Source organism: Amphiprion ocellaris, chromosome 10 (genome assembly GCF_022539595.1).
Source record: "Amphiprion ocellaris isolate individual 3 ecotype Okinawa chromosome 10, ASM2253959v1, whole genome shotgun sequence".
NCBI lineage: Eukaryota > Metazoa > Chordata > Actinopteri > Pomacentridae > Amphiprion > Amphiprion ocellaris.
The window spans coordinates 17,837,970-17,863,786 of record NC_072775.1 but is presented as its reverse complement, the minus strand read 5'-3'; the positions used below and the strand labels follow the sequence as shown (position 1 = coordinate 17,863,786).

At 40.4% G+C, this 25,817-nt stretch overlaps 1 protein-coding gene across 6 annotated transcripts; it reads right to left on the bottom strand.

Annotated features, from left to right (window-relative positions):
* Nucleotides 1–52: 52 nt before the first annotated feature.
* On the bottom strand, nt 53–23,963 carry LOC111570138 (5'-AMP-activated protein kinase subunit gamma-2-like). Of its 6 annotated transcripts, none has more exons than XR_004847525.2 (16): nt 23,731–23,963; nt 22,162–22,227; nt 20,004–20,253; nt 11,401–11,627; nt 9,043–9,094; nt 8,015–8,121; nt 7,172–7,253; nt 6,414–6,472; nt 6,277–6,322; nt 6,104–6,158; nt 5,873–5,999; nt 5,453–5,618; nt 5,323–5,360; nt 5,053–5,199; nt 4,784–4,967; nt 53–1,432 (listed from the first exon to the last, which is right to left on the bottom strand). XR_004847525.2 is itself a non-coding variant. In XM_023272718.3 (16 exons), exons 1-16 carry the CDS (start codon nt 23,812–23,814, stop codon nt 1,401–1,403), a joined length of 1,632 nt encoding a protein of 543 aa, XP_023128486.1. In that variant the 5' UTR covers nt 23,815–23,962; the 3' UTR covers nt 53–1,400. The 6 variants fall into 6 exon arrangements, 5 of the variants coding, with proteins under 5 accessions (XP_023128486.1, XP_054870236.1, XP_023128487.1 ...); XM_023272718.3 differs by having other exon boundaries at nt 4,874–4,967; nt 23,731–23,962; XM_055014261.1 differs by having other exon boundaries at nt 4,874–4,967; nt 23,723–23,793.
* Between the last annotated feature and the right edge of the window lie 1,854 nt (nt 23,964–25,817).

Genomic DNA, 25,817 nt, shown 5'->3' with positions numbered 1-25,817 from the left:
ACTTTCTGTTATCACGAGTATATCGAGGGAAGAAAGATCCAAAGAACGTAGCTTTAAAGTACATTCAGTGTCCGTTTATTTTTCTGCAGCCAGAAAAATAGAAAAAGTAAAACAAATAACATTCATACTGCTGAAGTGTAGTTTCTCATGCTTGCACATTTACAGTACATGTTGATCTGATACAAAGTTTCTCTGAACTAGACATATTGCCACAATGTATTTACAAAAATAACATTAAAACTGCAGTCTCTTTAAACATGTTGACACATTCATAAAAATAAAGCTTTCTGTGACACGTTTCCCAAAAATGATCCTATTTACAGTCAAAGATGGAGATGAGTTCTGTCGAGCTACAGCTGAGACAACCAAGTCGCTTTGCATGTTTGTGAGTGTCGGATTATCTGAAGCATCAAAACTACTGAAAACAAGTGTAAAAAATCCCTAGCATCTTTAAGGGACGAGCAACAGGGACTCGCTCATAGAATCCTTGTAAATGTACAGTTATTTTTTTTTGTCTCAGCACCGCATTAAAGTGCCAAACTAATTTTGACTTTAATTAGGGTTTCCTTACCAGAGTTTGATGTACTCGAAATTCTTGACACGGTTTAAAATATTAGTCACAAAAAATGCAACCAAATAAATGAAAATCGTCAGAGCAGACGGTACAAGTTGCCATCTACTTCAGTATTACACATTCACCTTCTATACAATCCCAAATAATTGCACTCATTTGTCACAACAAATTCAAAGGACACAAAACTGATGTGGAGATGGTATAACAAAAGGCACAAATAAAGACTGGGCACTGAGCGCTCTGTATTGGCACGGGCTAACATTCTTTTATATGAACCGTCATAAAATGGCCACACTGTAGTTGAAGTTTAGTTTGGCTTCCAAACCCAGTTGCATCGGTGAATGTTCACTTTTCGACAGCAAAGTTTCCTGGAGGGGATGACATTCAGTGTCAACTACAGCATGTGGCTTACATCATCTGATGACAGCAGCATCACTGGAACTACACAACCCCAAAACACTGAGTCCTGAATTCATCAGAATCTGACTTGACTTTTCTCCCTTTACCTAGAGGGGCTGTTGTGCATTTGTCTGTATGTGTGGGTGTGTATGAGAGAAAGTGTGTGTCTATATACTCTGTACTGTAATGAACTGTGTGCATCTGATCAGTGTTCAAACAAACTGAAATAACCCAAAAATTCATCCTCAGCGCAGAACTCCACTTCACTCAGCTGTCTAGCTCTTTGGATTCCAAGCCTTTATAGTGCATCTGGTGCAGGCGTCTCTGGGAACTTCAGACTGGCTCCACTCAGCCTCACACTCCCGACTTTAACCTTTCAATTTGTTTACTCCCACCACATCTCCAGTAAAGCCGATGCACTCCTCTCTCATTCAGTCAGGTTCTCCTCCTTACAGGCATCTGTGGAGGAGAAGAAGCAGAAAGAGCAGAGGAAAGGTATGACTCAACTGAGACGAGATGAAGAAATCAATGTGGTGGAGTACTGGCATGACAACAGTTTAAAGTGGCAAACTAGAAAATGTGTTTTGTTGATTTTGGCGCCACCAATGGTGACATGTGGCAACTGCTGGTGTATTTTTGAATGTCACTTCTCAAGGATCCAGTGCCTGTTTGACATTAATTACTCCGCCAAGGAACGGCAAAGTTATGCGACGATTGGTGTACGTTTATCCGTCTGTCTGTCTGTTAGCAACTTTACTCATAAACGGGCTAACGGATTTGGATGAAATTTTCAGAGAAGATCAGAAATGACACAAGGACCAGGTGATTAGATTTTGGCAGTGATGCGGACTATAGTCTGGATCCCTGGATTTGTGTAAGATTTCTGTATCACTGCGAGATAGCGTCACTGTAACTATGACTACAAGTGAATGCTACGTCAGCTGCCTGCTGACGATCAAAATTGTGATCCTACTACAAATCCACCGCTGCGGACTTATAGGGACTTATCTGTCAGAAATGATACAAGGAATAGTTGATTAAATTGTAGGGGTGTTTCCAAGTCCCATCAATTCCTGCCGCCCACTACATATTTAGGTCATGCGATTCGGTATCTGTACATAATGTACACATGTATAACACACGCCTATGCTCAGCGCGAGGTCATATTGTTTGAGAGTACATCTATAGTAAATGGCCACATTCTATGATGCCGTGATTTCTGCCACGAATGTTTTCAAGATTTCAGCCGTTGGAAATGATACTACTGAGCAGCCTTGGAGGAGTAGTGCGCTCTCTGAGTGCTTTTCTTGTTGAGTTTGTTTGGCCATAGTAACTAACATTCACACCAGCGTGAATCTGTTGCGTTGGCTCCGCCTACTCTGTGTAACTACAGGGTGATGCTGTAGACTACAGTCTGTAGATGTGTTGCAATTCCCCTGCTGGCATACTATTTAGTATGCCAGAAAAACATTTAGGATACATGCATTCCAAATTAAATACTTTATCTTTTTACTTTTATATACACATATAACTGGGACATACTGCTTCATCATAACACTGTGTCTTAAGCTATAATTTTCTTGCTCATATATGCATGACAGTGTGAAATGAGCTGTCATCCATCCCAAGTGTGTTGTATCGTCTGCTGGACAGTGGATTATTGATCCCAAAAGCTAGAAAAGCATGTCGGCTTGCATGTAGCAAAATGCAACCAGATGTATTCAGGCATGCTGTTTGTTTTTTTTTGGCATACTGTATTTGCCAAAATACATAGTACAGGTACTGGAACACACCCTTAGTACATACTGAAGTAGGTACTAGACACACCAACACAGCCTCAGGTGATGGAAATATGTGTAACTGATTTTGCATGTGCATGCTGCTACAGACACCCAGTTTATGATAATGTAAACTTTTGATATAATTTCATCAGTGGGTTATAAGCTCAACCATCATCATGTTACTTGATGGTGGCTTAACAGATATTTCAGTAAAGTGTTTCCATTCATTTTCATTATTAATAATGGTGCACAATGCAACCTCCAATCCCACAAGTAAAACTAGTCCATATTTTCAAATGTTATACTAAAACTTCTTTACAAACCAATGTTTACATGTCAGCTTTAATTATTTTATTTTGCTCAACTGTGCATTTCTGTGAGCACATGATGAGTGGAACTAAAGTCAATAAAAGGAGAAGTAAGCACAATTCTGCTTATTTGTACAGCATGTAGTCACGTCTGTCTAAACTAAGCTTCCTGTTTTCAAAAACAAAATTTAGTATTCATTTTGAAGCCTTCTACAACTGCCCCATTGGACTTTGTTTATACCCAGTAAGAATCTGTAGCAGTTATAGTAGAGTGAGGATGTGTCAATGCATGAATACAAATAACTGTATAAACATGTCAATGATCCCTGGGTCAAAAAATAGAGAATTTATGAAATAATTAATGACTGCGTCTCCTTTTGCATTAAGCTTCATCTCTGATCTGATGGAGTTAAAACCTGAACACACAGCAGCCTCTAATGCTTACGTCATTAAAATTGTGCAAGAATGCTATTTTCTTTCAGGCATATCGATGCAAAACAAACTTCACATCAAAGTTGGGGTCAATGCAGTTACATCTAAATCACATAAACCAAACATTAACTGAGCAGAATATGGGACATAAAATGCTTCTACATGGAACAGACTATGAATTAGTGTGTGCCACAAATTTAACAGCTGGAAAATGAACCACAATGGAAAATCCTGTTCATAAAGCAGCCTAACAAGTGTACCACAAATTTGAATGTGGTACCTCTGGACTCATCTTTGGACAAAGCTTGGAATAATAATTCAAAACAACCCAACTCCAGCAACTGTAACTTCAACAAACATCGAGATATAGACATCATTTTTGCTGCAGTTTACCGTCTCTGATGCTCACACTAACTGAAAACACACAATATATACAGCATGAAAGTAATGAAGATCTACCACAACCTCAAGTCTTGCTTAAACCCCAATACCAACACCAGTGCCAATGGATTGGAAAGGCATGCAATCATTAAAGAAACCTACAAAAAAGGACACCGTTCATCAGAACAGAAAGAATTTTTAGATTTGAAATTTTACAATTGTTCTTGAAATAATCAGTGACGTGGCGATCCATCACAAAACTTAACCAAGCCAAAGATTGCCATATTTAATCAAAATCCCTTTATTCTATATGTCTAAATTAAAAAAATTGCCAAAATAATCGGCTTGCTCAAATCAGATTCTGCTAAAAAAAAAAAAAAAAAAAAAAACACATCAGAACCGCGCAACAGTGAAGCCATTAGTGACTCAGCTACAACATCAGGAGACAAAAATTCAATGAGTTTTAGGCTGAACTGCAGGCTGTGTTTACACAAAGCAGGTAGGGGAAAAGTATGAAAACAATTTAAAGTTAAAGTAGTAACATATCTCGAGGATGCAGAGCCACTTTTATTTTTCAGTGTTGGTGACACCTGTAAAGTTTTGGAAAACTGAAGTGTTGCAGATCAAGTTGCGTTGTGGGTAAAGTAGGCACCAGGTTTTAACAGGAAAGGAGACTGCAAAGGTAAGACCAGACAGTCAATTTGTGTATGAAAGAGCAGCATGTTTTCTATCAGCAAGTTCTTGTCTTGACAGAGGACAAGCTCTTAGTCCTGACACAGAAACCCACACAACACTGCTACATAAAGCAGCACCCAGCGGGACAAACAAGACGTGGGACGGGCACCATGCCTCCTTACAGCCAGCGACAGGCGACAGCCAGCCACGAGCCAAACAGGCGTGTTTCCTACCTGGAGCAGGGTTAGAGGGCAGGTGGGGGGAAAGAGCTCAGGGTCCAGGACAGAAAGAGAGTTGGGGCTAGCAATGCTGAGCATCTATACCTGCAGGGCTGAGCACCAGTGCCTGGAGGATGTCTGACAGGGAAACAATGCCCTCGATACTGGAGCACTCGTCCACCACCACCAACCGATGTACCTAGCACAAAAACACCCAGTTACTGATGAACATGAAATAAGCCTTCAAGTTATGAACATATATGTCCGTGTTTTCAAATTTTTACTTCAGCTTTGACTATTCTGTCCACAATGGTCTCCATTGTTTCCATTTTGTGGCACTTCATAACTCCTTCGAAGTACTGAGAGCGATGTTTCAGCGCCTGCGTCACTGTAATGTCCAGATTGTTGTACGTCTTCTCAGCAGCCAAGTTCTACACACATAAACATAAAAATGTAGTGTATTGAGTCAAAGCAAAAAGTCACAGAGCAGTTTAACCTCTAATATTTGTTATTTTGTTGCTTCAAAAATAGACATTGTAGAAATTACAACTTACAATCACATCAAACTTGGAGTAAATATCCACAACCTTGCCTGTCAGAGGAAAGAAAAAAAACAATTCTAGTGAGGAAGAAAGTTCATTTACTAATAATATATGTAGAGAGTACTGCAGTTTGTCATCTCACCTGAATCATCCACCACAGGCAAAGCAGACACTCGCCTCTCCACAAAGATGTTGAGTGCTTTGATGATGGGTGTGTCTGGGTGGATGAAAGCAATGTCATGGTACGAACCAATCCCCAGCTCACCGAGAGTCTGCTTCATGAAAGCTGGCTTTGGCATTTCACACATCTGAGACACACAAACACACATACAAAATGAGGCCTGCAGACATCACTATTAACAGAATTCATCAAAGATACATTTGAGTAATTTCCACATTGACCACTAGGGAGCGCCAGACAAATGAAAGTGGGACAAGACATAGGCAGCCCCTTGAAGGTTCCTTGCTTGAGCAAATCATCATATTGATTAAAACGCTATGCAAGCTAAACACTCATACACCAACAGAATGATGGTGCTGTGTGATGATGCGTTGGACTCACAAACAGCTGGAGGAACTTGAGGATCCTCTTGTGTGTGAGAATATAAAGTGCATTCCCTGTGACAGGGTCGATGACAGGCAGGCGGTGAATTTTGTTTTTGATGAGGGTGTACACTGCATCAAACAGGCTGTAAACACAGCAAACGCGATGATTAGTTACAAGTAGCGCAGTCAAATCTGCTGGATATGCATCAAAATATTAAGATTTATACTATTATTCCAGAAAACATACCTTGCATCCGGCGATATGTTGACCAGAGGCTTGAATGTTGCTTGAAGGTAAACCTCTGTGTAGCAGGGAACAAAAGATGGCAGTAACTTACATTATACCAATATAAAAATAGAAGAAAATCACACATACACATGTATGCACACAAGAAAAACATGACAGAACACAATACTTACCTCTCCACGTCTCAAGCTTATGTTCCTCTAATTCATAAATTTGCACCTGAAATACAAGAAGAAAAGGAAGTTAGTTTTTAAAAAAAGAGGGCAAAACATGAAATCTCATGCAAACCTTATCCATCAAGTGCACCTACCATTGGTGACTTATAGTATCTGTGTAGTATGATGATGAAATCTGTGATTGTCAGCATTCCTGCAAAGAAAACAGGCATTAAAACACATTGAATATATAAACAGCATTGAGTGCCAAGCCTGAAGGCATTGTGCAACCGGGTAGAGACAGCGCTTACAAGGGCGTGGTTCAAACAACACATCACTGAATCCCCCCTGCTGTATTCTCACACTGACTTGGCATTCATTATTCATTACAGACTGACTTGCAATAAAGCACATCAAATCAGGCCTAGCTTTCTTTTTGGCATGGTCTAACTAACAGAGGGTTTATTTGTCTACGATTCAGCAGAGATGTTTTTAAACTCAGGTCAATACAGAGGAGTCATTGCTGTGCTTAATGGTTTATGACAGCGCTAATGACTTCTGCTCAATATTGCATCATGCTCCACTAGCCGTGACTAACAGCAGTAATACATAAGGTTTCCTCTGTGCTCATTTAGGAGTAGCAAACCAGCACAAGGACATTTTTATCTCAGTTAAGAGAAGTTATAACATAAAAGTTAGTGTTTAAAGAATATGAATTATGGCCCAATATATGCAGACTCATTCAAGTGTTTTGTCGAATACTACAAACTCAATGTAGAACAGCTACAACTATAACTGTCTTTCACAGAAACTGCTTTTAAGTAAATAAATGCATAATTCTACACACTGTACTGACAATTACTTTAGTCCCTGAGTTTAAGCAGATTCCCAGAACAGACTTTAGGTTTCTTACCCACAAAGCTTTGCTTCTCTGTGTCCCACAGTGGAGCAGCTCGCACACCGTTGGCTACCAAGGCGAAAAACGCCTTCTTAACCTGCAATGTAACAGTTAAAACAAAAAATCCAGTATGACCAGGCAAAACAAGTTATCTCACAACATGTGATTATCTTGCAAGACAAAAAAAAAAAGATCTAATACTCTATAAATATCAACAGAAAATTGATAAGCAATAATTTGGATAATAGGTTAATCAAATCAGTTGTTCAGTCAAGCAAAAATCCGTCACTCAATTGTCTTTTTGGTTGGTCTGGCAAAAACAAGACGCTTCCTGATGTAATCTTGAACTCTCCAAACATTTTTGTCCATTAAATGAATTTGTAGAATTTTATGGACTAAATAATTAAGAAAAAAAGATACATTTGACAATAATCTGGAGATGCCGCCTTGATCATCATAAGACAACCACTTTTTATTATTTCTGTCGCATTCTAATGAGCAGAAAAACACTTCATATCTCTTTTGAAATGCAGTCTGACCTCTTAATTGCTTTGTGCTAGTTTTCCCCAACTCCTGTATAATTTGTGGTTAAATTTCTACACATCAAAGAGGTCTGACCTTCCTAGGATTAGTGTTTAACAGCTTTCATGACAGTTTGACCAACTAGTTCATAGAAACTGCTGCTTGAACATTAACTCAGACTGAATGTCTCTTTCAGTTCTCAAGACTGCAACTGCAAAATTCTACAAAAGTTTTGTCTGCATACAAATGGGCACTTCATGCTGTTGCAACAGCACAGTAAGTATAGTATGTTTAGTGTCACAAAAAGAGAAAGTGAGAATATAATAGAGTACTAACTTGGAGCGCTGTGTCAAACACAACCAACTTGGAGCTTGTGGGAACGATATCGTAGCACTTGTGGGATTTCATAAAGCGCATGTAAATATCACTCTCAGGTTCAGCAGCTGTAAGAAAGAAAGTAGGAAAATACTTTTAGAGGAAGGAGAAATCTCACAGGGAATGTATAATGAGAGCCTGGAAACAACACACAACGCCTAAACAACCATTACGGGCCTGGACCACTTACAGCCACTTTACTGCTCCATCTTACAGATAATTATGCTCTGACTTAAGCATCAACAAGCACACAAACAGTGGAAAAACAGGGGAGGCAAAGTACCAAATATCCTTCACAGATGAGGCAGCGTGAAGATTACAGCAATTATTTCCAACACCTGGTGGTGAAACGTTGAGCATTTTAATTGATAATTTCGAAAATTAAGCAAAAGTGTCATGTATTAAACAAAAAATTTGTGTATAAAGCAACTGCATATATAATTCCTATTGTTTCATGTCATTTCAAAGTAACAAAAAAACATGTTTTGGAGTTTTGATCATAATAACAATAACAATAATAGTTACTCATAGCATTCAGCATTGCAAAGTCTGAATGTTTGAAACCTTTAACTACAACAATACAAATCAGACAGGATGTCTGTTGGATGTATGTAAAAGAAAAAAGTATTCTCTCTGCAATGCACAAGTATCTACATTTAATTAATAAATGCTGCTGCTTAGACTTGCATTCATTGAAATTCTGAGACATTTAAAGCAGCATATTTGTCATTATAACACACCAGAAGTAAGCAGCCTATAAACGGAACCCCTCAAATTTCTGATAGAATTCAGATAGGATGAATCACTGGATCTCTGTGGATAGGACGAAACAGAAGCTACAGCACACGGTGAATAGATCCTTTAAAACAGAATTCAATCTCAAGTCATCTGACAGTAGCAACATAACTGGAATACCTGATCACCTTCACATAATATTAAACCAGAGCTAACTTTGAAGTAGTGAAAGAGAGCACTGGGTCAGCACTTACCATCATCATCTAGTTCAAGTTTCTCCAGCATGCCTTCGAATAAACCGTAGACCTGAGAGAGAGAAATGGCACAAGTTTGCAGTGAGGAGCACAGTAAATCCCCACAACACCACACACGCCAGCACAAACTTTGCTGTAAATCGTGAGTGAGCAGCAGACTGAAGCGATGCCGACTTTTCCCCAGCGGCCCCAGCAGACTGTGATCACACCGACTGTGGTGCGCAAAACACCGAACAACCGAACTGCGTCGCGCCACACCGGCGTTGTAGCGATTTCACGAAGCCTCTCCAGGTCCGCTAAATATACACAAGTAACGTGACAATAACCCTTGTGCTGTGGAGCGGCAACTTCAGCGGTACTTTATTATTAGACCTCACACACCCCTTAAAAAACTCGGGAGTGGAACAGTCCTGATCCATTTGCTGCAGTAGGGGGGGAACCGATGTGTGCAGCTGCTCACACAACCACCGCACAGACGTGTGAGAAATAATCCCACTGTAACGAATCAGCTGAATTCATTGTGAAAGCCATAATCTGCCAAACAAAACTCACCGCACTGAAAAGTGTCTGACACGAAGCGTGGGCGAAAAGCAGGAAGCACGGTGCGCCGTGGACACACCCCTCCATGCAGAGCAACCTGGCCGCCTCGCCATATTAGGAAATCCCTTACGTTGCTAAGCAGCAAGAAGCTGGGGATGCCTTGTCACATCCTCAGTTATGTTCAGACAAAACGAGACACACGGCTGATATCTACTAAAACAACTCTCTGCGACCTTGGCTGTAGCAGCAGCCTGACAATATGGCATGCAAATTGTGCTAATTGCATCTCCCACACAACGTAGTCCAGCTCTCAGCATGAAATATGCTGTGTCATGCTGAGAGGTTTGCATATTCAAAATGTGCTTGTTGATTGATGATTTCCCCTGGTCCCTAATTTGCAAGTACATTCACAACAAGCTACTGCAGCAGTTTGAGAAAAACCTGCAAACCTGCTCTGGGATGCTAAACAGTCCCCAGCGTCGCCCTGCAATGGTGACACAGCGCTTCTCTCGCCAAAACCAAACCCCTGCACTTTCATAAATTTCACCCTGCTGCATCACAGCAGGCACGCAGCCTGCTTTTGTATTACAGCAGCACCTCAGGGAAGCAGACATACACAGATCCATTAAACTAATTGCTTTTAAAATTGGATTTGGCAAAAGGTAAACTACAACTCTGGAGGATTATTTTGTGAGGCACTCCAATGCATGATGGGGGAGGCACACAGGGGCTGACAGGCACCGACTCATCTCCCCTCAACCTCTATCACGAGTCCCTGGGTGTTAATATCAACAGTGATGAAATATTGATTTACTAACTCTGCCTAGAATCCACAATCACTCAAAGCAGAGAGGCTGAGACAGGTCTTCAGATAATTATTCATTAAAATGGCACATGAGTTACCAAGTGATTCCTCTTTAGCTGAAGGAAATCTGGTATCAAATCCTGACTCAGACTGTCCGAATCTGAACAAAGCTTCAGGAAAGTCTTGTGACAAAGACTAAATGTGTTCTCAGCTGTTTTTGCTGCAGCAGTCACTTAGCTGACATCTAATCCTGATTGAGATATGGCTTAAATGTCATGACAATATTTACACCCCCAGCTCTGCCACTGGTGCTCAAAGCAAACACTGTAAATGCAGTCGTGTTGACACATGAAGAACGCTCAAGTAACAGAACTTAAATTTAAGAGATTTGCATTCATGCCTTCTGTTCACGACTGTCCTAATAAACCCTTATGACTCTGAGTGAAGAAGCGCATGACTCATGAACAGAAAGCATGATAAGCCACTGTTATGTAGCCACAAACGAAAAGCAGTTATCAGCAACAACATCCCATGACCCATGGAGTTTTATCATTGCCACTGATATCAAATGAGTGGAAAGACACATTTTACCTACAGGAAAGGAAAATATAGTGCGCAAACACTTCACTCGGTTCATTCAGGAGCCCCAGAATAGTTCAGTCAACACCTGTGAAACATTTTCTCTTAAACCTAAAAACTGCAGAGCTGACATCTGCACTATTTTTGTAACTATGATATCACTGATTAAATCTCTGCTCCATAACAACAAAAGGTGCAATGACTTTACAGTCTTAAGACACTGCGCACATACCAGGTTTATCTTTTTGTATCTGTGTTCGGGTGCAGGAACTCACACCAAACTATGCATAATCTGAGTAAGACATCCACTATTTTGTCGATGAAAGTACAAAAGCATGGACTGAATTCTCCGATGTATGCGCAAAAAAATACACACCTTCTGAGAATAGACAGCATTCCTATTCAAAAAATACATTTTCTGCAAAGTGACTCACTTGTTGTGAGGTAGAGTAAGATGGCACAGGGCTCGATGAGGGGATTGGGGGTTTAGCAGAAGGAAGGCTGAGGCGCTGTCCTGTGTCTGGAGGTGTGGAGAGGGAGCGAGCGCGAGAGCTTGGTTCCAGGCGCTCAGGGCTGGGGCCGCCCTGCTGGGCCTCCTGGGTGAACACAGGTTGGCTGGATGCCTGGGTCGGGGTGGTGGGAGGTGTGGAGAGCCCAGAGGCTGCAGAGAGATATAAGGTTCAGTACAGATAATTCCACTTATCTCTTGTTTCTCTCAGTGTCAATCCATACTGCGCTTTCAGAGACACCGAGACGCAGTGCTGATTGACATCGAAGATCGGCTTAGCTGGTAAGACTGAGATACTACAATTGCGAGTGCTGCAGATGCCATTAATGCTGTCACATGCTATAAGAGAGAAGGAACGCATATGTGACCCATCATGAACTCGCAGAGTCCTGAGTGCTGACAAACAACACAGATGCAGAGTTAAAGCTTCAGCCCAGCTGCTGACAGACAGGGATGTACTAGCAATAGGAAAACCCCACTACAAAGACAGCTACAAAACTGAGTTACATTAACTAAGGGTCAACTAATTATCGGCCTGTCCGATTATCAGATCCAACAATCAGCATCTTTCCAATTATTGGTATTGGTATTTTTCAACAACTGATTCCAGATAAAATAATTTTACTAAAAATGCTCTGGCAATGTCCCACTAACTTCACTTTGCACATAACCGGTATTCAACACTGAGGGGAATATGTTTAAAAGTTCTATTTGCATTTCACATTTGTAAAGCAACGTTTTGTGTTATTGTAAATTTTCCCAATGGAACTTTTACTTTTACTGCAAATGTACAGTATTTTTGCAGCCTTCTCAATTACTAACAATTGGTCCTGAAAAAAATATCATGGTTAGAATCCAATATGAGTTATGAGTTTATTTCCATCTAGTGTAAGCGAAAAAGAAAACAAAAACTGACCCCTGAAGTTCCTAGAATATATATATATTATATGTTTACAGTATAATCAGAATAATTATTTCTTTCTTTTGCCATCAATGCGTCATGAAATTCAGGAAGCTTAAGTCATGCATATACTGGAAAAAAAAACACTAAAGTGGTGTTTTCACTTATTCTGCGTCAGACCTCCTCTCACGACTGTGTGGGAATATAATTACAGTCTAGCTTCAACCTGAGCTGAAGTCTAATTAAGCAGAGGTGAAAACACGTGGGTGCTTTTGTTTGTTGTTCATCTGTTGTCAGTATACCACCTGTTTTGTGTCTTTCTTTCTTGTTAAAAGTTCTTTCTTAAGCACACTTTAAGCTAGAACACTCTTGAATTTTAAGTCTTGTTAAATTTTATGTGCTACATGATGCTGCAGCTTTCAACTGGGCTCAGGAAGTGGAGGATTGAATCCAGAGTCCAAAAAGCGAGCAGTGAGCTCCTCTTACTTCTCACTGGGTTGGAATCTCATTAAATCCTTATTGTGACTAATTAAATGCATGTCTTGATAATAAAATGTGAATGATGATGTCTTTCTATAAAACCTGTTAAATTCATTGCAGTTATATTTTTGTGAAACACACTTAAATGTGATTCTGCTATTAGTCTTACATTTCTACATGCATTCATTAACTGATTGTATTTATCATTAATAGAGGCTGTATTTATTCCTGTGGAATATCCTTCAACAACACTGCAGTGAACTGACGGTTGCTGACATCAGCATCCTCCTGATTGTGTTAATGAAGAACCCTTGATGGATCAATATTGGCAAAAAAAAGCAATGAATGATGCGGGTGGTCTTGTTTTTACTGCCCCTGGCATCCCTCCATAGTAACTAGGCTGATTACAACATGAGCACATTAAACCTAGATCCAGTGGTAACAGTCAGCTGTGTGTGACGCAGCTCCTTGTGCAGCAGTATCAGATTGAAAGTGACCGTCACATGACAGCCTGCACACGCTCTTTCACATCAAGCATCACAATCTTACGCAGGCTGACATGCGACACTCACGCTGTACTGGCTCCACCCAGTGCCATATCTCTAAGGTCAGACAATGAGTGACATGCATGATGCGGTCCAAGGGGGTTCACATTACACCGCCTCTACCATGAGACGTCCAGATGTCTTTTACTATTGCAACACCGGTGTGTAACGGAAAAGCTAAGATTATGTATTTCATGTGAGGACTCCACTGACATGATGATCAGTTTCAGTATATTAGGCTTGACTCAGTCCGTATATACAAAGTAGGATCCTCAATAAGTGCTTATATTTGGATATGACTAATGAATAAACCATCATCATTCAAAGTTTAGCCAGCTGTACTCTGAAGTGAGTTAGATGTCAAAGACTGTATTGGGATCAGTATGGCACTGTGACTTTACTCCTAATTTCTACTAACTATAGCTTTCTTATACCCATCAGCTTCAATGCCTCTGTCACTAATTACATATAATCACCAACAAGAGAATAACAATGAATTTAAGCTATGAGAGGTTTTTCTGAAAGGAGGCCCTGTGTGTCAACTGAACATTTTACCTCAGTCTGTCCAAGCGCACTCTACACTATCGCTTGACATTTAGTTGGCGTGCACCAGCCCTCTTTGGTGTGCCCTGCTTCCGCTGTGTAGCCTTCTTATTTTAGCCACGCTGTTGTGGCACATTCCACAGGAGCAGATAACAGCAGGGCTGGGAGCCCTCTCCTCAGCCTGGCTAATAGGGGGGCAGCTAGGCGCCACCCAGGAAACAGGAAACGGATGCCTTGCTGTACTTTGCAAGCACCAAAAATATTTAAAAAAAAAAAAAAAAAAAAGCCCAACACAGTGCTTTATATTGTATTTCAGAGTGGAATTAATCCAGAACACATAAATGCAAGCATTTAATAAGCACATCCTTGTCTGTGCAGGGAGGCAAAAGCAGCACTAATTTCTCATCTTTCTTTAGCCTCATAATCTGAGTAAATTAATTTTTCCAAATCACATCATTATGCACCTCTTTAAACGAAAGATGAAATGATTAGTGGAATTAATGAAATAATCTGCAACTATTTAGACAACTGATAAGACATTTTCTAAGCAGAAACACCAAACAGTCCCTTGATTAAAATTCTGAATTGTGAGGGCAGATATATGACTGTAAACCGAATAGTTGAGTATTTTGGACAGTAAGAAAGAGAAAACGAGCAATATAAAGATGTTAGTTTGGAATGTGGGCTTGGGAAGTTATAATGGCATTTTCCAGTATTTTATAATAGGAAGATTAACAGATCACACAAAAAAAAAATATTCTAACTGCAGCCCTAATTTTAAGTTAGAGCTAAAATAATTAGTTGAGTTATCAAATTAGACTATCTACACAACAACCCACAGCAACTATTTCAATAACTGATTTTAGAGTATTCCCCAAAATCGTGCAAAAAACCAACCTCTGGCTAGTATCATAGTCGACTACATGTTTTAGAGGTTTGGATAGTTCCCCACAACAAGCAATATTAATGTGGGCTTTAGCACACTTTCCTACATTAGGCAGACCAAAAAAGGTTAAAGACCAAAATAATCCTTGCAGTCCGACTGCCAATTGCTTATAAAATATGAGTGATGTACAGTTATTCAGAGATCTGTCACCAGGCTCGTCTCTTCTGGTTGTGTTAACACAATTTATTGCAGTGATGTGCTACTGTAACACCCATAAAAGCAGATCCTCTCAGTCTGAGTGCCCCCTGAGGAATCGACATGGTGCTACGCTGACACTGAGAGCAACGTAAACCTCATTAGCTGATCTTGGAGCAGTAGCGAGGCTGCTACAGTTGAAGTTAACAAGCTACTACAGATTCCTCAGAACAGAAATTCACCAGAATGGATCAAAACCATGAATGGCTATGTTGATGTGGGTGTCCTGGCAAGGACTATTGTGTAGGTTGTTAAGCAATGGGGAATACGACAGTCGTCACCCCAATTAGCAACAAGGCTTTAAACTAATTTGCAACAAACACTACAATACAATACAGGACTCCTGACAAAAAGAGGAGGTGACTGTTGACAACCTCAGCAGTGATAGGCTTACAAAATCACACAGGTGTGCAAACTGCATCATGGCAAACATGTAAATGAGCAGTCACAAGTCACACTGACATACAAAGTACTGCTGAAAAGGCACACAGATGTCTTGTAATTGGCTGCTACTCAATTTCACATGTAGATTAGAGTTTCTAAAGGTAGCAGAGAACAATGTGAGCAAAATGGTTTCGACCCTAAAAGTATGGAGGCTTAGGATCAAAGAACTTCTGGTCTAGGCTGAGGTGTCATCACCTCATATACTGCCTTTACGATGAACTCTACATCTATACAGCCACATAAGGATGTACATCATTATGACAGGACTCTGCTGTTCTCATCTACTCAACCGAGGTCAGACTAGCTCTAAATCAGGAGCTGTGAAGCCTGTGATAAAGCGCCACTTGAACGCCACAAAGATTGCCCCAGTGCTTCATTCTTCAAGCATCAGGAGCTAAAGCTTTGCAGCAACTGCATTTTTACATCCAAGTGGTGTTCTGCCTTTCTTAAAACCACATCCATCTTTTCAGTGGTTGCTCCTTGCCATGAAAACCTGAGGGAATATTATATACAGAGATCATGCCTCCACACATAAGCAAAAAAGTCCAAAAACATTCAAACCTTCAGTCTGTCCTGGCCATTCCTACGTAAATTGAAATGCTTTGGTCTATTTTAATGAAGTATTAAAAATGGAGCAGCTATTCTGAACTCCCTTTGGATATGGACAGAAATAATGACACTGACGTGACACTATATCAGGTAGACCGGCTAAAAATTACTCTTCCATGATGATAAGATTACTGCAAAATAAACAATCATTTTTGCAGTGCTGCTTTGTTAACACATTATATTAACGTACCATATTATCATAAAATTATTGGAGACATATTATTTAAGAAGAGCAAAAAACTATATGTAGTAAATGAGTTGCAACTATCTGAATTTGACAAATGTCTAACTGCTTGCCTTAGGCGGCTCGTCAAACATAGCTTTACCTCCTTTATCCTGTGTCCTGCTATTTTATGCGGATGCACTGCATGCTTTTGTGAAACTGGAGACCAGCTGTGTAACGGGCACCTAAACTACATGGACCACATGTGGTGTCTACAACAAATAGTATTTAGTACCTATGTGCACAGCAGAGAGCAAACATAAGATCCATGGCTACAAGAGTATTGGACGAATCTGCAGGAAATTTACAGATAAAAATAAGGACTGATGTAGCAGGTGCAGAGCACAGTGCATTACCAGACAGACATGATGCCTCGGACTGATGCCTCCCTCCTAGCCCATCCTGCTCCTTCCGCTTCTTGCTCCTCCTCAGGCTGCCAAACCTCTTCATGAAACGCAGTGGGTTGTGGGCTCAAAAGTAAATTTGACCATGACCATCTGCATCACGAAAGGAGCACATCAGAGGCTCAAAACTGCACCAAGTGAGAGTCACTCCATTTGCCAGATGAGGAAAGTTTTATAGAAAATAAACTGAAAAGTATATCCAACAGACAAAAGATCACAGATTAGTCTTTGAAGTTGTCTTTTTAAGAAGAGATGGTCCTGTAGACGATGGTTGCCTTCAATCAGGGGATGAAGACTTGATGTATGTGATGTTTTTCCTGAGTTCTTGTTAATCTTCAGGAGAAGATCTGGACATTACATTTTCTTGCTAGTTCCAAGCAAGAAAATGACAACCACAGTCAGTCACCAGCAAAAGCTAAGATGGTATATCCAGACAAAAAAAAAAAAAAAAAAAAAAGGGGGCACACAGCAAAGTCTGCAGCTCATATACTGGATGGAAAAGACATGAGTAAGAAGGCTGTTATGTCCACGGAGCCTCAGCATAGATCTGTCCCCCTTGAAAGTGATGCAAATAACAACTGGGAGGAACTGAAGTGCCTTTCTCCCTCTCAGCAGCGTCAGTGCTGTAAATTGTCAGGTGCAGCTGTGGGTGGCGTCTCTTTAATATAGCATGCGTGTCAGCAGCCTGTAAAAGGAGGCCAGTCTAAGAAGGAAAAGCACTGATTGGCTCAGGCTGCAGATCTCCCCGCCCCATCTTCCACTGCCCTCCTCCTTCCCACAGAGGAAATTCAGGACAGGAACATCTGTTTCATTTCGTCTTCACAAAATGCGATGTACATTTAGAATAAAGCAATATCAGTGTTTCGTGAGATAAAACCTTATTTCATCTTATATTTGTCTAATCTTACAGTTCAGCATTACAAAGGATTATATATACGAATGCAAAGGTTGTGGCTCCTGCATCTCTGTCATTTGTACAGTCAGTTGTCTGTAACTATTGGGGGCCTGACCTTTAAGACTGCTGAGTCCAGCCCCCGTCAGATGACAGCAGGGGGACATCCCATGTTCTGTCAGCTGATCAGAAAGCTTCCATTCAATACCTCCACCCTCTCCTACCCTTAACAGATGGCCCACTCAGTATTTGCTGCTCCCAATAGCTGAAGCATATCCAGTACAGCTCTCAATTAACGTGTTATGCAAGTGTTCCACTCTGCTCAGTGGGTAAATGGCCAATATGAGATCCTGTCACAGCCACTTTAATAATGTTTTTTATTAACCTAGTAAAATGAATTCATTGTAATTTAATTTGAAGTTTGCTAAGTTTCACCTCAAGGTGTTACAGAAAAACTCATGTATGAGTTCATGTCCATTAAAGTCTTCTCTTGCAAAGAAAGAATTCTCAAAAAAATCATCTTGCCCTTGTAAGGCTAGTGTTTTATGAATTTAGACAGTCAAAACTGCCCCAGTTTCTTTATTTACTGACAACAGTCAGTCCACAGTAGCAACAGGGAGAGTGAGAGAGAGGGAAAAAAAATCCCTGCATGGCTGTGAGAGGAGCTCCTGAGAGTCTGGACACTTCCAGATAAGGGTATGAACGTACTTCAGTTGCCTTCAGTAGTGAGAGACTGACAAAGTCCAGGCAATGGGAAAACACATATTTAGACCAGCAGGGAATGGAGAAACATTCTAGTCATATTTGGAGCAAATGAAGATATAAATACACCTGAGACAAAAAAACAAACAAAAAAATAACTGTCAACCTTAGAGAATTATACACAATCGGAAGCTTTTTTTGTATACAATTTTTTTTGCATACAATTCTGCAAAAAAATCGTTAACAAAAATATGAATTATGAAATAATGTAGAGGCCATAAAGTAATAGCTTCATTAACACCAGTTTGAAAGTCAAGTAAGACATTGCTATGCCTTCAGCACACCCTTGTGGTGAAAGCAGGGTGTCTACAAAAACATTTCACTAATAAAAATCGGGAAGTTTACGTGCCCACCCAGTCACTGTACAATATTCAGTTAAAAGCATACTTTGTCACTAAGATCACTGGCTACTAATCATTTAAAGCCACATCATTAGTCAGGAAAGAGGATGCTACATCTCAAACCACATGTACATGTACATGAGTAATTCTGACCAGCTGCCACTGCAGAACTATAGCAGTCGTGTGTGTTTTGGCGTGTTTTAATCCGGTTACCATCAATAACAATCTTCAGAGGAAACAGAGCATGCTGACTCTTAAGGTTTGGCCCTAACAGAACTATTCCACCAGTCACTGCCAAACTGACCCTCTGCAAGGAAACAGAAAAGAATGGGTATATGTGTGAGCCAAAAACATATGAGTCATCCTTTTAGCTGTTTGATGCTGCTTCCAGCGAGGGCTGTTTCCATGTAGACCGTGCTGTTTTCTGTTATGTAACGATCAACCACTCAAATACATGGAGACACGAGAGCTGAAAATCTGCCCATTTGGTCTGTTCTTCATGAAACGAGGCCTTGTTCTGCCTAGTCTGCCTCATTTTTACATAGTTGCGCTTACCCCTATTACCATTATGCTATTGAGTTGTAATGGCAGCTGGAGAATGTACTGTGGCTGGGCTCCCACCTGTGGGATGCCAAACATGTAACTTAATACAACAAAATGCCTTTACAATGCACTGCTTAATGTTGTGGACTGATAGCTTGATCTGACAATAACAACCATTTCCTCTTCCTAGAGTAAGTTGTTGACATCAGTAAGGAGATGATTGATGATGAAGGGACGTCTATCTGCACTCAAGAGATTGCTCATCTGTCACCACCAGAAAACAAAGCAGTGGATTTTTCTGTTTTTATCAACAAGAAACCTAGACTTCTGTCTCTTGTTGGTACAGCAATGTTCAGTGGTGAAGCTGAGAAAATGCTGGTAGATGTGTTTTCATATCAGCTATGCCTCAAGCAGCAACATATCTGAACTCACGAACTCAATCAGATGTACACAGGTTCCTGTATGTGGTTTTACCCTGTATGTAGAGCAGGAAACCCGAAAAATCTGTCTGACAAACCAGTTTCATCTGTTGTGTCTTGCTTGCTTTTCAAGTGTCTTCCACCTAGATCAATTTAAAATATTGCCTAATTTTCTTTGTGTACATTTATAAAAACATTATTGATAATCCACCAACTGGCATTAGTCACCTTTTCAGTTTGTATAAACACGGTTGAGTTAATGCACTGTTCTTTTCTACTTACCTCTCCTGGTTCTGGAAAAGATTTTGATGCTTGCAGTTGGGGAATTGGAGGATGACCGGAAGATACCACTGAAGCTTAGGCGACGGGGGGATTTGGGTGGGGAGTTCTGATATGAAGGATAGGGGAAGATAGTTTTGGGTGAACCTGAATTAGACTTTAATTGCACTGGAGCAGACTGGGGACATGGGGGCAGTGAGGTCCTCGTAGACACTCCTTTGGTGGGGCTGGCTGAACGGATGTGACGCACTCCCTGAAATACAATAAAAAAGCAATTTTATTTTCCTGGGCTGTAAAAGCGCGGTTAACATTTAGCGTGTACTCACTGTGTTATGTGAGAGAGCAAGAGGCTGCAGAGCCAAGAAGTGAAAAAACTCTGCAAAGCAAAGGGCCATACTGAACGAGTAAATGTAGAGAGATTTATTGTGAAATGACAGCCACTGATTGCATTTTTTGTGGGGGCCTACTCTTCCAGCTACTTCTCCTTTTTTGCCCACATATGAGACACTATTTTGTTTAGTTTGTCATATTGTAGCAGCTAATGGTAACTAATAAAAACCAGCGTGATCATGTGATTCTCATGTGAAAAGTGCCATGAGGGAAGTGTTTGTTCATGATCTAGATGGGACATAAAGTTAAATGAAAAGAATTACTGATAAAAAACACTTTCATAGATCCCTAGATTTTTTTCACCAGGGGAGCTTTTTGGTTGATTCAAATTCAAATCCACCAAATCCAAACTAGTGGTGTCTCATTATGATTTTATATATACTTTTATAAGATTTAATTACAGCTAAAAAGACAAGTGCTCAATAACCATATTTGCAATTTATGCTGCAATCACTACGTATAGCAACTAAATCAGACAAAGCGCTGTCAAACCTGTTACTGTCTTCCTCTTAAGCCACAATGTTATGCTGGACAGTACATTAGCAGAGACACCATGTTAAATGGTCTCACCACTGATAGCAGTCAGCAACAGCCCCATCAAGTTCACTATTAGACAATCATCACTTCTGTTACTTTAACTGTAGAAACAATATTGCTCATTATGACTTTGTGTGTTTATAAGTCTGTCTTTGCAAGGTCAATTTCATGTAAACAGACAGAAAAATCCTTCTCTATTTGCTGTGCAGATACCAAACAAAACATGGGAGATGGCAGCCAATCTAGCTGGAGACAGAGACGAGAGCCTCCTCCCACCACCGACTGCTGCCTGCTCTGGATGTGCCAACAACAAATCTTTTAACCATTTGTGGGCTCTGATACAGTGAAGCATTATAATATGCAGGGATCTCCAGCTCAGGGGTTGTATTTACTGAAAACAGCAAAATGCAACAAGGGTGTTTTGGTAGCATTGTTATTAGACACTGAACCTGCATCGTAATTACTCTAAGCAAAATACATAAACTGGTTAGGAACTGACAGGAAATAAACGGTACTCATCTGAAGACTACAAGGTCAGTCTATCTGCGACAAAATAAATGAAAAAAAGGAAGGACTGTTTTGTCTGGTCTCTTTAACAAGCGTTCAGGATGGTATTTGCTGAAGCCTGGCCCTATTCCATAGGCACATTTCTGTTTAAACCAATCCTGTTGCAATCTGAGGGAGTGAGAGCACACACCCATCTTTTCTCTTTGCCAATAAATCTCACTCTCTCATTGTGCAAGAGCTTGTTAAGGCAAGTGAACCAGCTATGAGGGTTTTGTCTGGATACAAACCGGCTCTAACAAAACACAAGATAATAGTGTTTTTTTTTTTTATCTGCACTGCACAAACATTACAGAAGTAAAACTGAAATATGTACTTTAGCTGATTAAAGATAATGGTCTGTGGTTATTCCTATTCAAATGAACCACAGCAGACAGTAGGAAGAGGCTACTTTCTTTTAGAAAAATCAATTTCCTGTATGTGTTCGTGCTATGCCTGGACACAGTGGGCGTAATGTTACTGTAAGCCAGTGAGGGTTGGCAGGAGAGAAGAGATGGCCTTGTATAATATTTTGCTCTCCCAAATCCATGTTTAAATATGTCCAAAAAAACCCAAAAAACATAGCCAAACAGACAAGATAAATCATGTGTGTGGGGGGGAAATCAAGCTTAAGAAAACAAACAATTGGCATTCAAATTAAAAATAATGACACAAAGATCATTAAATGTACCATCTGAGAGCCACTTTTGGTTGAGCCACTTGTTTCCACTTGAGGGGAAGTAAACGCACCAAAATCCTGCACAGAAAAGAGATTGAAGTGTCAACGACAACACTGAGTTCCAAGAAATACAACAAAAAAGCTAAAAGGCACGTCACAACAGGGCAACATGAATGCCTTCTTTGCCAACACATGCTGCTATGGCCAACAAAATAGACAACATTCATCGCAGCGATGAGTGAAAGGGACATTTTTCTTAACAACTTCTTAACAACACCGACATCAGGCTTTCACATTGCCAATCAAAAAGCAGATAAACATGTTTCAGCGCTATGGAAACTTCTGCACGAAAATGCAATACCTAACATGCTTGTTCCCCATACCTAGGTATGGGCTTAACATTCCACCTTAGACAGATGATGTTACGCATGTTGCAGCAGCCAGGTAGTTTTAGTATGCAGATATAATCAGGCAGCTGCGCGAGGCTGTTCTGATATTTTTATGCAACTGCATTAGTGTTTCCACCATGCTGAAGATGGGGAAGTTCACATAGTGGTGGAGAGATCCAACATGTAGCACTAGAGTGTGAGCCACAAAAACACTGCCGCATTCACAAGCTTATGTTCGGTTTACCGAGAGATAAAGCACATGTGCATGTATGCGTTATGAAAAGTTCACTGTCACCCTCTGGAGCATTTTAAGAATAAGTTGGAAGCGATGGATACAAACCAAAAAAAAAACGTATTTTTAAATGCATCCATGCAACATGACAAAGTCACTTTTCACCAAAGTGTGATCAAAGCTACCAGGAGATGATGGAGTGAACTTGAAAAAAAGCCTACAGTAAAACTATTCAGTTAACAAGGCTGGTGAGCGAAGATATACACAATCCTAGACATTAATTGCCAGCATTGATGAACAGAGGCATTTTGAATCCGGCAGGGCAACTGAAAGAAAGCTAAATAAACAAAGCTCAGCGGTATGTGCCATAATGACTCATGACTTGTTGGTTTGGCTCCTCTGAAATGTTTCCTTTGCTTGGCATTTCTAGTCCCTCAAAGTATTTTTGAGGTACATAATCGTTTAGAGAAGGAGCAATTAAGTTAGAGTCATGTAATAGATTATTGAGCAGCAACTACTCAGTGAACTTTGGGCCGCTTTAAAGCAACAATTAAACCTGTTTATCAGATGCCCTCATTACAGATAGCTGTTAGTAGCAACCCTAAAAGGGGAGTTGGCTACAATGACACCGCATTAAAGGGGTTACTGCTGTACACATTGGTAAAATATTTATTGAGTAGACTGTGCAAAACGTCTGCTGTTTATACCGGACTGTTTGAGCCTCCCAACACTAAAATAAATGTCACATTTAGCGGCAGATAACTGACTGATGAGCTGCAAGTCATAATATAGAGACAGCTGTCAATCACACGCTCTGCTACGTCGCGTGCAAACACAAGCAAGCATTTAGCAAAAAACGGCTAAAACAGCTAAAAGTTTCAGTCCTCATTTACCCCAAAGTTTGTCAGAAAAACAATTTTTTTAAAGAGGGCCAAATTAGTTGATACTTCACCGACTCACTGGCATGTTAATCCGCAGACTTCTTCTCTTCTTTGGCATTTTCTTCGAGCTTTCCTTGCTGGACTCCATCACGGTGCTTCCCATTGTTTCGTCAAAATTAGCAACACAACTAACAAAGTATGCTAACAAACTAACGGCTGACGGAGCTTCCACAGCCTCCGCCGTTCCTTCAGCTGCCCCCTGGACTTCTTACTACGACAACACGGAGGAGCTGCCTCATCCACCAGGAAGTAGGCTTGGCCCTGAAAAGAGGCAGGGCACACATCCTCAAACGAGTTGCGACGCGGACTGTTTACAGGTGTTACGACACGATCCGTCACCCCGAGCTAATGTGTCCCCCCCATTCGTGTGGTCGGCTCTGCGCGGTCACGCTAGGGAGGGAAGAAACAGCAGCAATGCGTCGTTTTTTGGGGACGATTCTGGTAAAAACACCTCTTTTTGGATCTTTTTTTTTTTTTAAAAAACCACACTGGGTATGAATGGTTTAAAATGGCATGCGTATCACAGATCACTGTCTATTTTGTTTGTGTACAGCAGCGAGATTGTGAAGCTGCCATGTTTACATGTCATTTCTGAGGCTCGTTCCCTTTTCACTTCACACAAGCATTTCCTAGGAAGGTGGTTAAACGAGAAAAGGCAAAACCGAGATCACACTGCCAGCAAAATACGCTGTAAGGGAAACTAGTTCTGACATAACACCAGGCAGGTCTGATGCACGCAAGTGCTTCACCAACAGATGTCAGTACGGCTCAGATAACAGCTGGACTAATATGTGGACATGAATGTGTACCACCTGTAAACAGTTTATTATTGTTATTAGTAGTAGAAGTATAACTTAATTTGGTGAAAAAAGTTTTTAAAAAAAAGCATTCTTATTTAAGAGGATTACAGTTAATGTATTTCGTCCCTTTTGACATTATTCTAAATCTACAAACTCAATGTACTTTTAAGACTGGACTTAATTTTTTTGGGTGTACAGACAAGATTTTGGTGTTGGGGTCAAGACAATTCAATTCAATAAATTCTCTTTAATGTAAACTGCCTGGACAAAAATAAAATAAATAAAAAAAGTCACCACCTGGATTAAACTAAGCAAATAGGTAAGAGCCTCCCATCGGATAATTACTGCAGTGATGAATATGTTTCAGCAGCAACAACTTATTGAACCCTAGCTGATGCAGTGAGGAGCTTCTCATTTCCTCCTGTTAGCAGTCTGCCAACTTTGGTGAGAAGCTATTTTGTAACTTGAATCTTCGTGTATTGTGTTAAATATCTGTGTTTAGAGGCACCAGTTTTGTTTAGTTAGTTCTGTGCAATGTTTGTATATACTGTTGTTTGTGGTGGGTGTTGCTTTTGTCTTCAAGTTTGGCTAGGGAGTACAGTTGTTTTGTCAGATACTGTTAGCCTTCGATTGGTTTTATTTTGTTCTTTGATTTGGCAACGCCCATCAGTCTTGTTTTGCTTTGTTTGACCACTTTTATGTTGAATTTGCTACTGAGCAATAAATTCCTTTGTCTGAACCAATAACATCTGTTTTGTGTGTTACATCCAGCTGACCCTAGACGTTGGATCGTAACGGTTATGATCTGGGGTTGGTCAGGTTCAGCAACATTATGTTCCCAAAGAATGAGGTCAGCTGACTACCTGAATATACTGAATGACCAAGTCTTTCCATCAATGGAGTTTTTCTTCCCTGATGGTATGGACATGTTCCAAGATGCAGTCCATCAAAATATTAGTGTGACTTTTCTTTTTTTTGGCTAGGCAGTGTATATACATATGTATTCTCAAGACACTTCCACAGTAATATGAATATTTTACAAAACCAGAGAAAGAACCAGCTAGGGTAGGAAAAAGATGCCAGAAAACAGAACAAACACATGAGAGAACAGTAAGTACTAAGGAGGATGGTGAAGCCAGTAACAGCAGATCACAAACATGCAGCTGTGGACTAAGATACCTGCAGAGAGGACAAGACAAAAACTACAAAGTTATTGATCTGCAATGCTGGTATATAAATGCATATATGGAGAAAGAGGAGAGTAGTGGAAAGGTGCTCAGTGCACCTCCAAGCAATCCAAGCCTAC

Bases quoted from the DNA above. Each gene is read 5' to 3' on its own strand.
- LOC111570138 (XM_023272718.3), bottom strand. From the start codon at position 23,814: ATGGGAAGCACCGTGATGGAGTCCAGCAAGGAAAGCTCGAAGAAAATG. The intron at 6,473-7,171 runs GTAAGAAACCTA...TTTTCTTTGCAG, and splicing joins AGAGAAGCAAAGCTTTGTGG to GAATGCTGACAATCACAGAT. The intron at 5,200-5,322 runs GTAAGTTGTAAT...TTATGTGTGTAG, and splicing joins ACTCCAAGTTTGATGTGATT to AACTTGGCTGCTGAGAAGAC.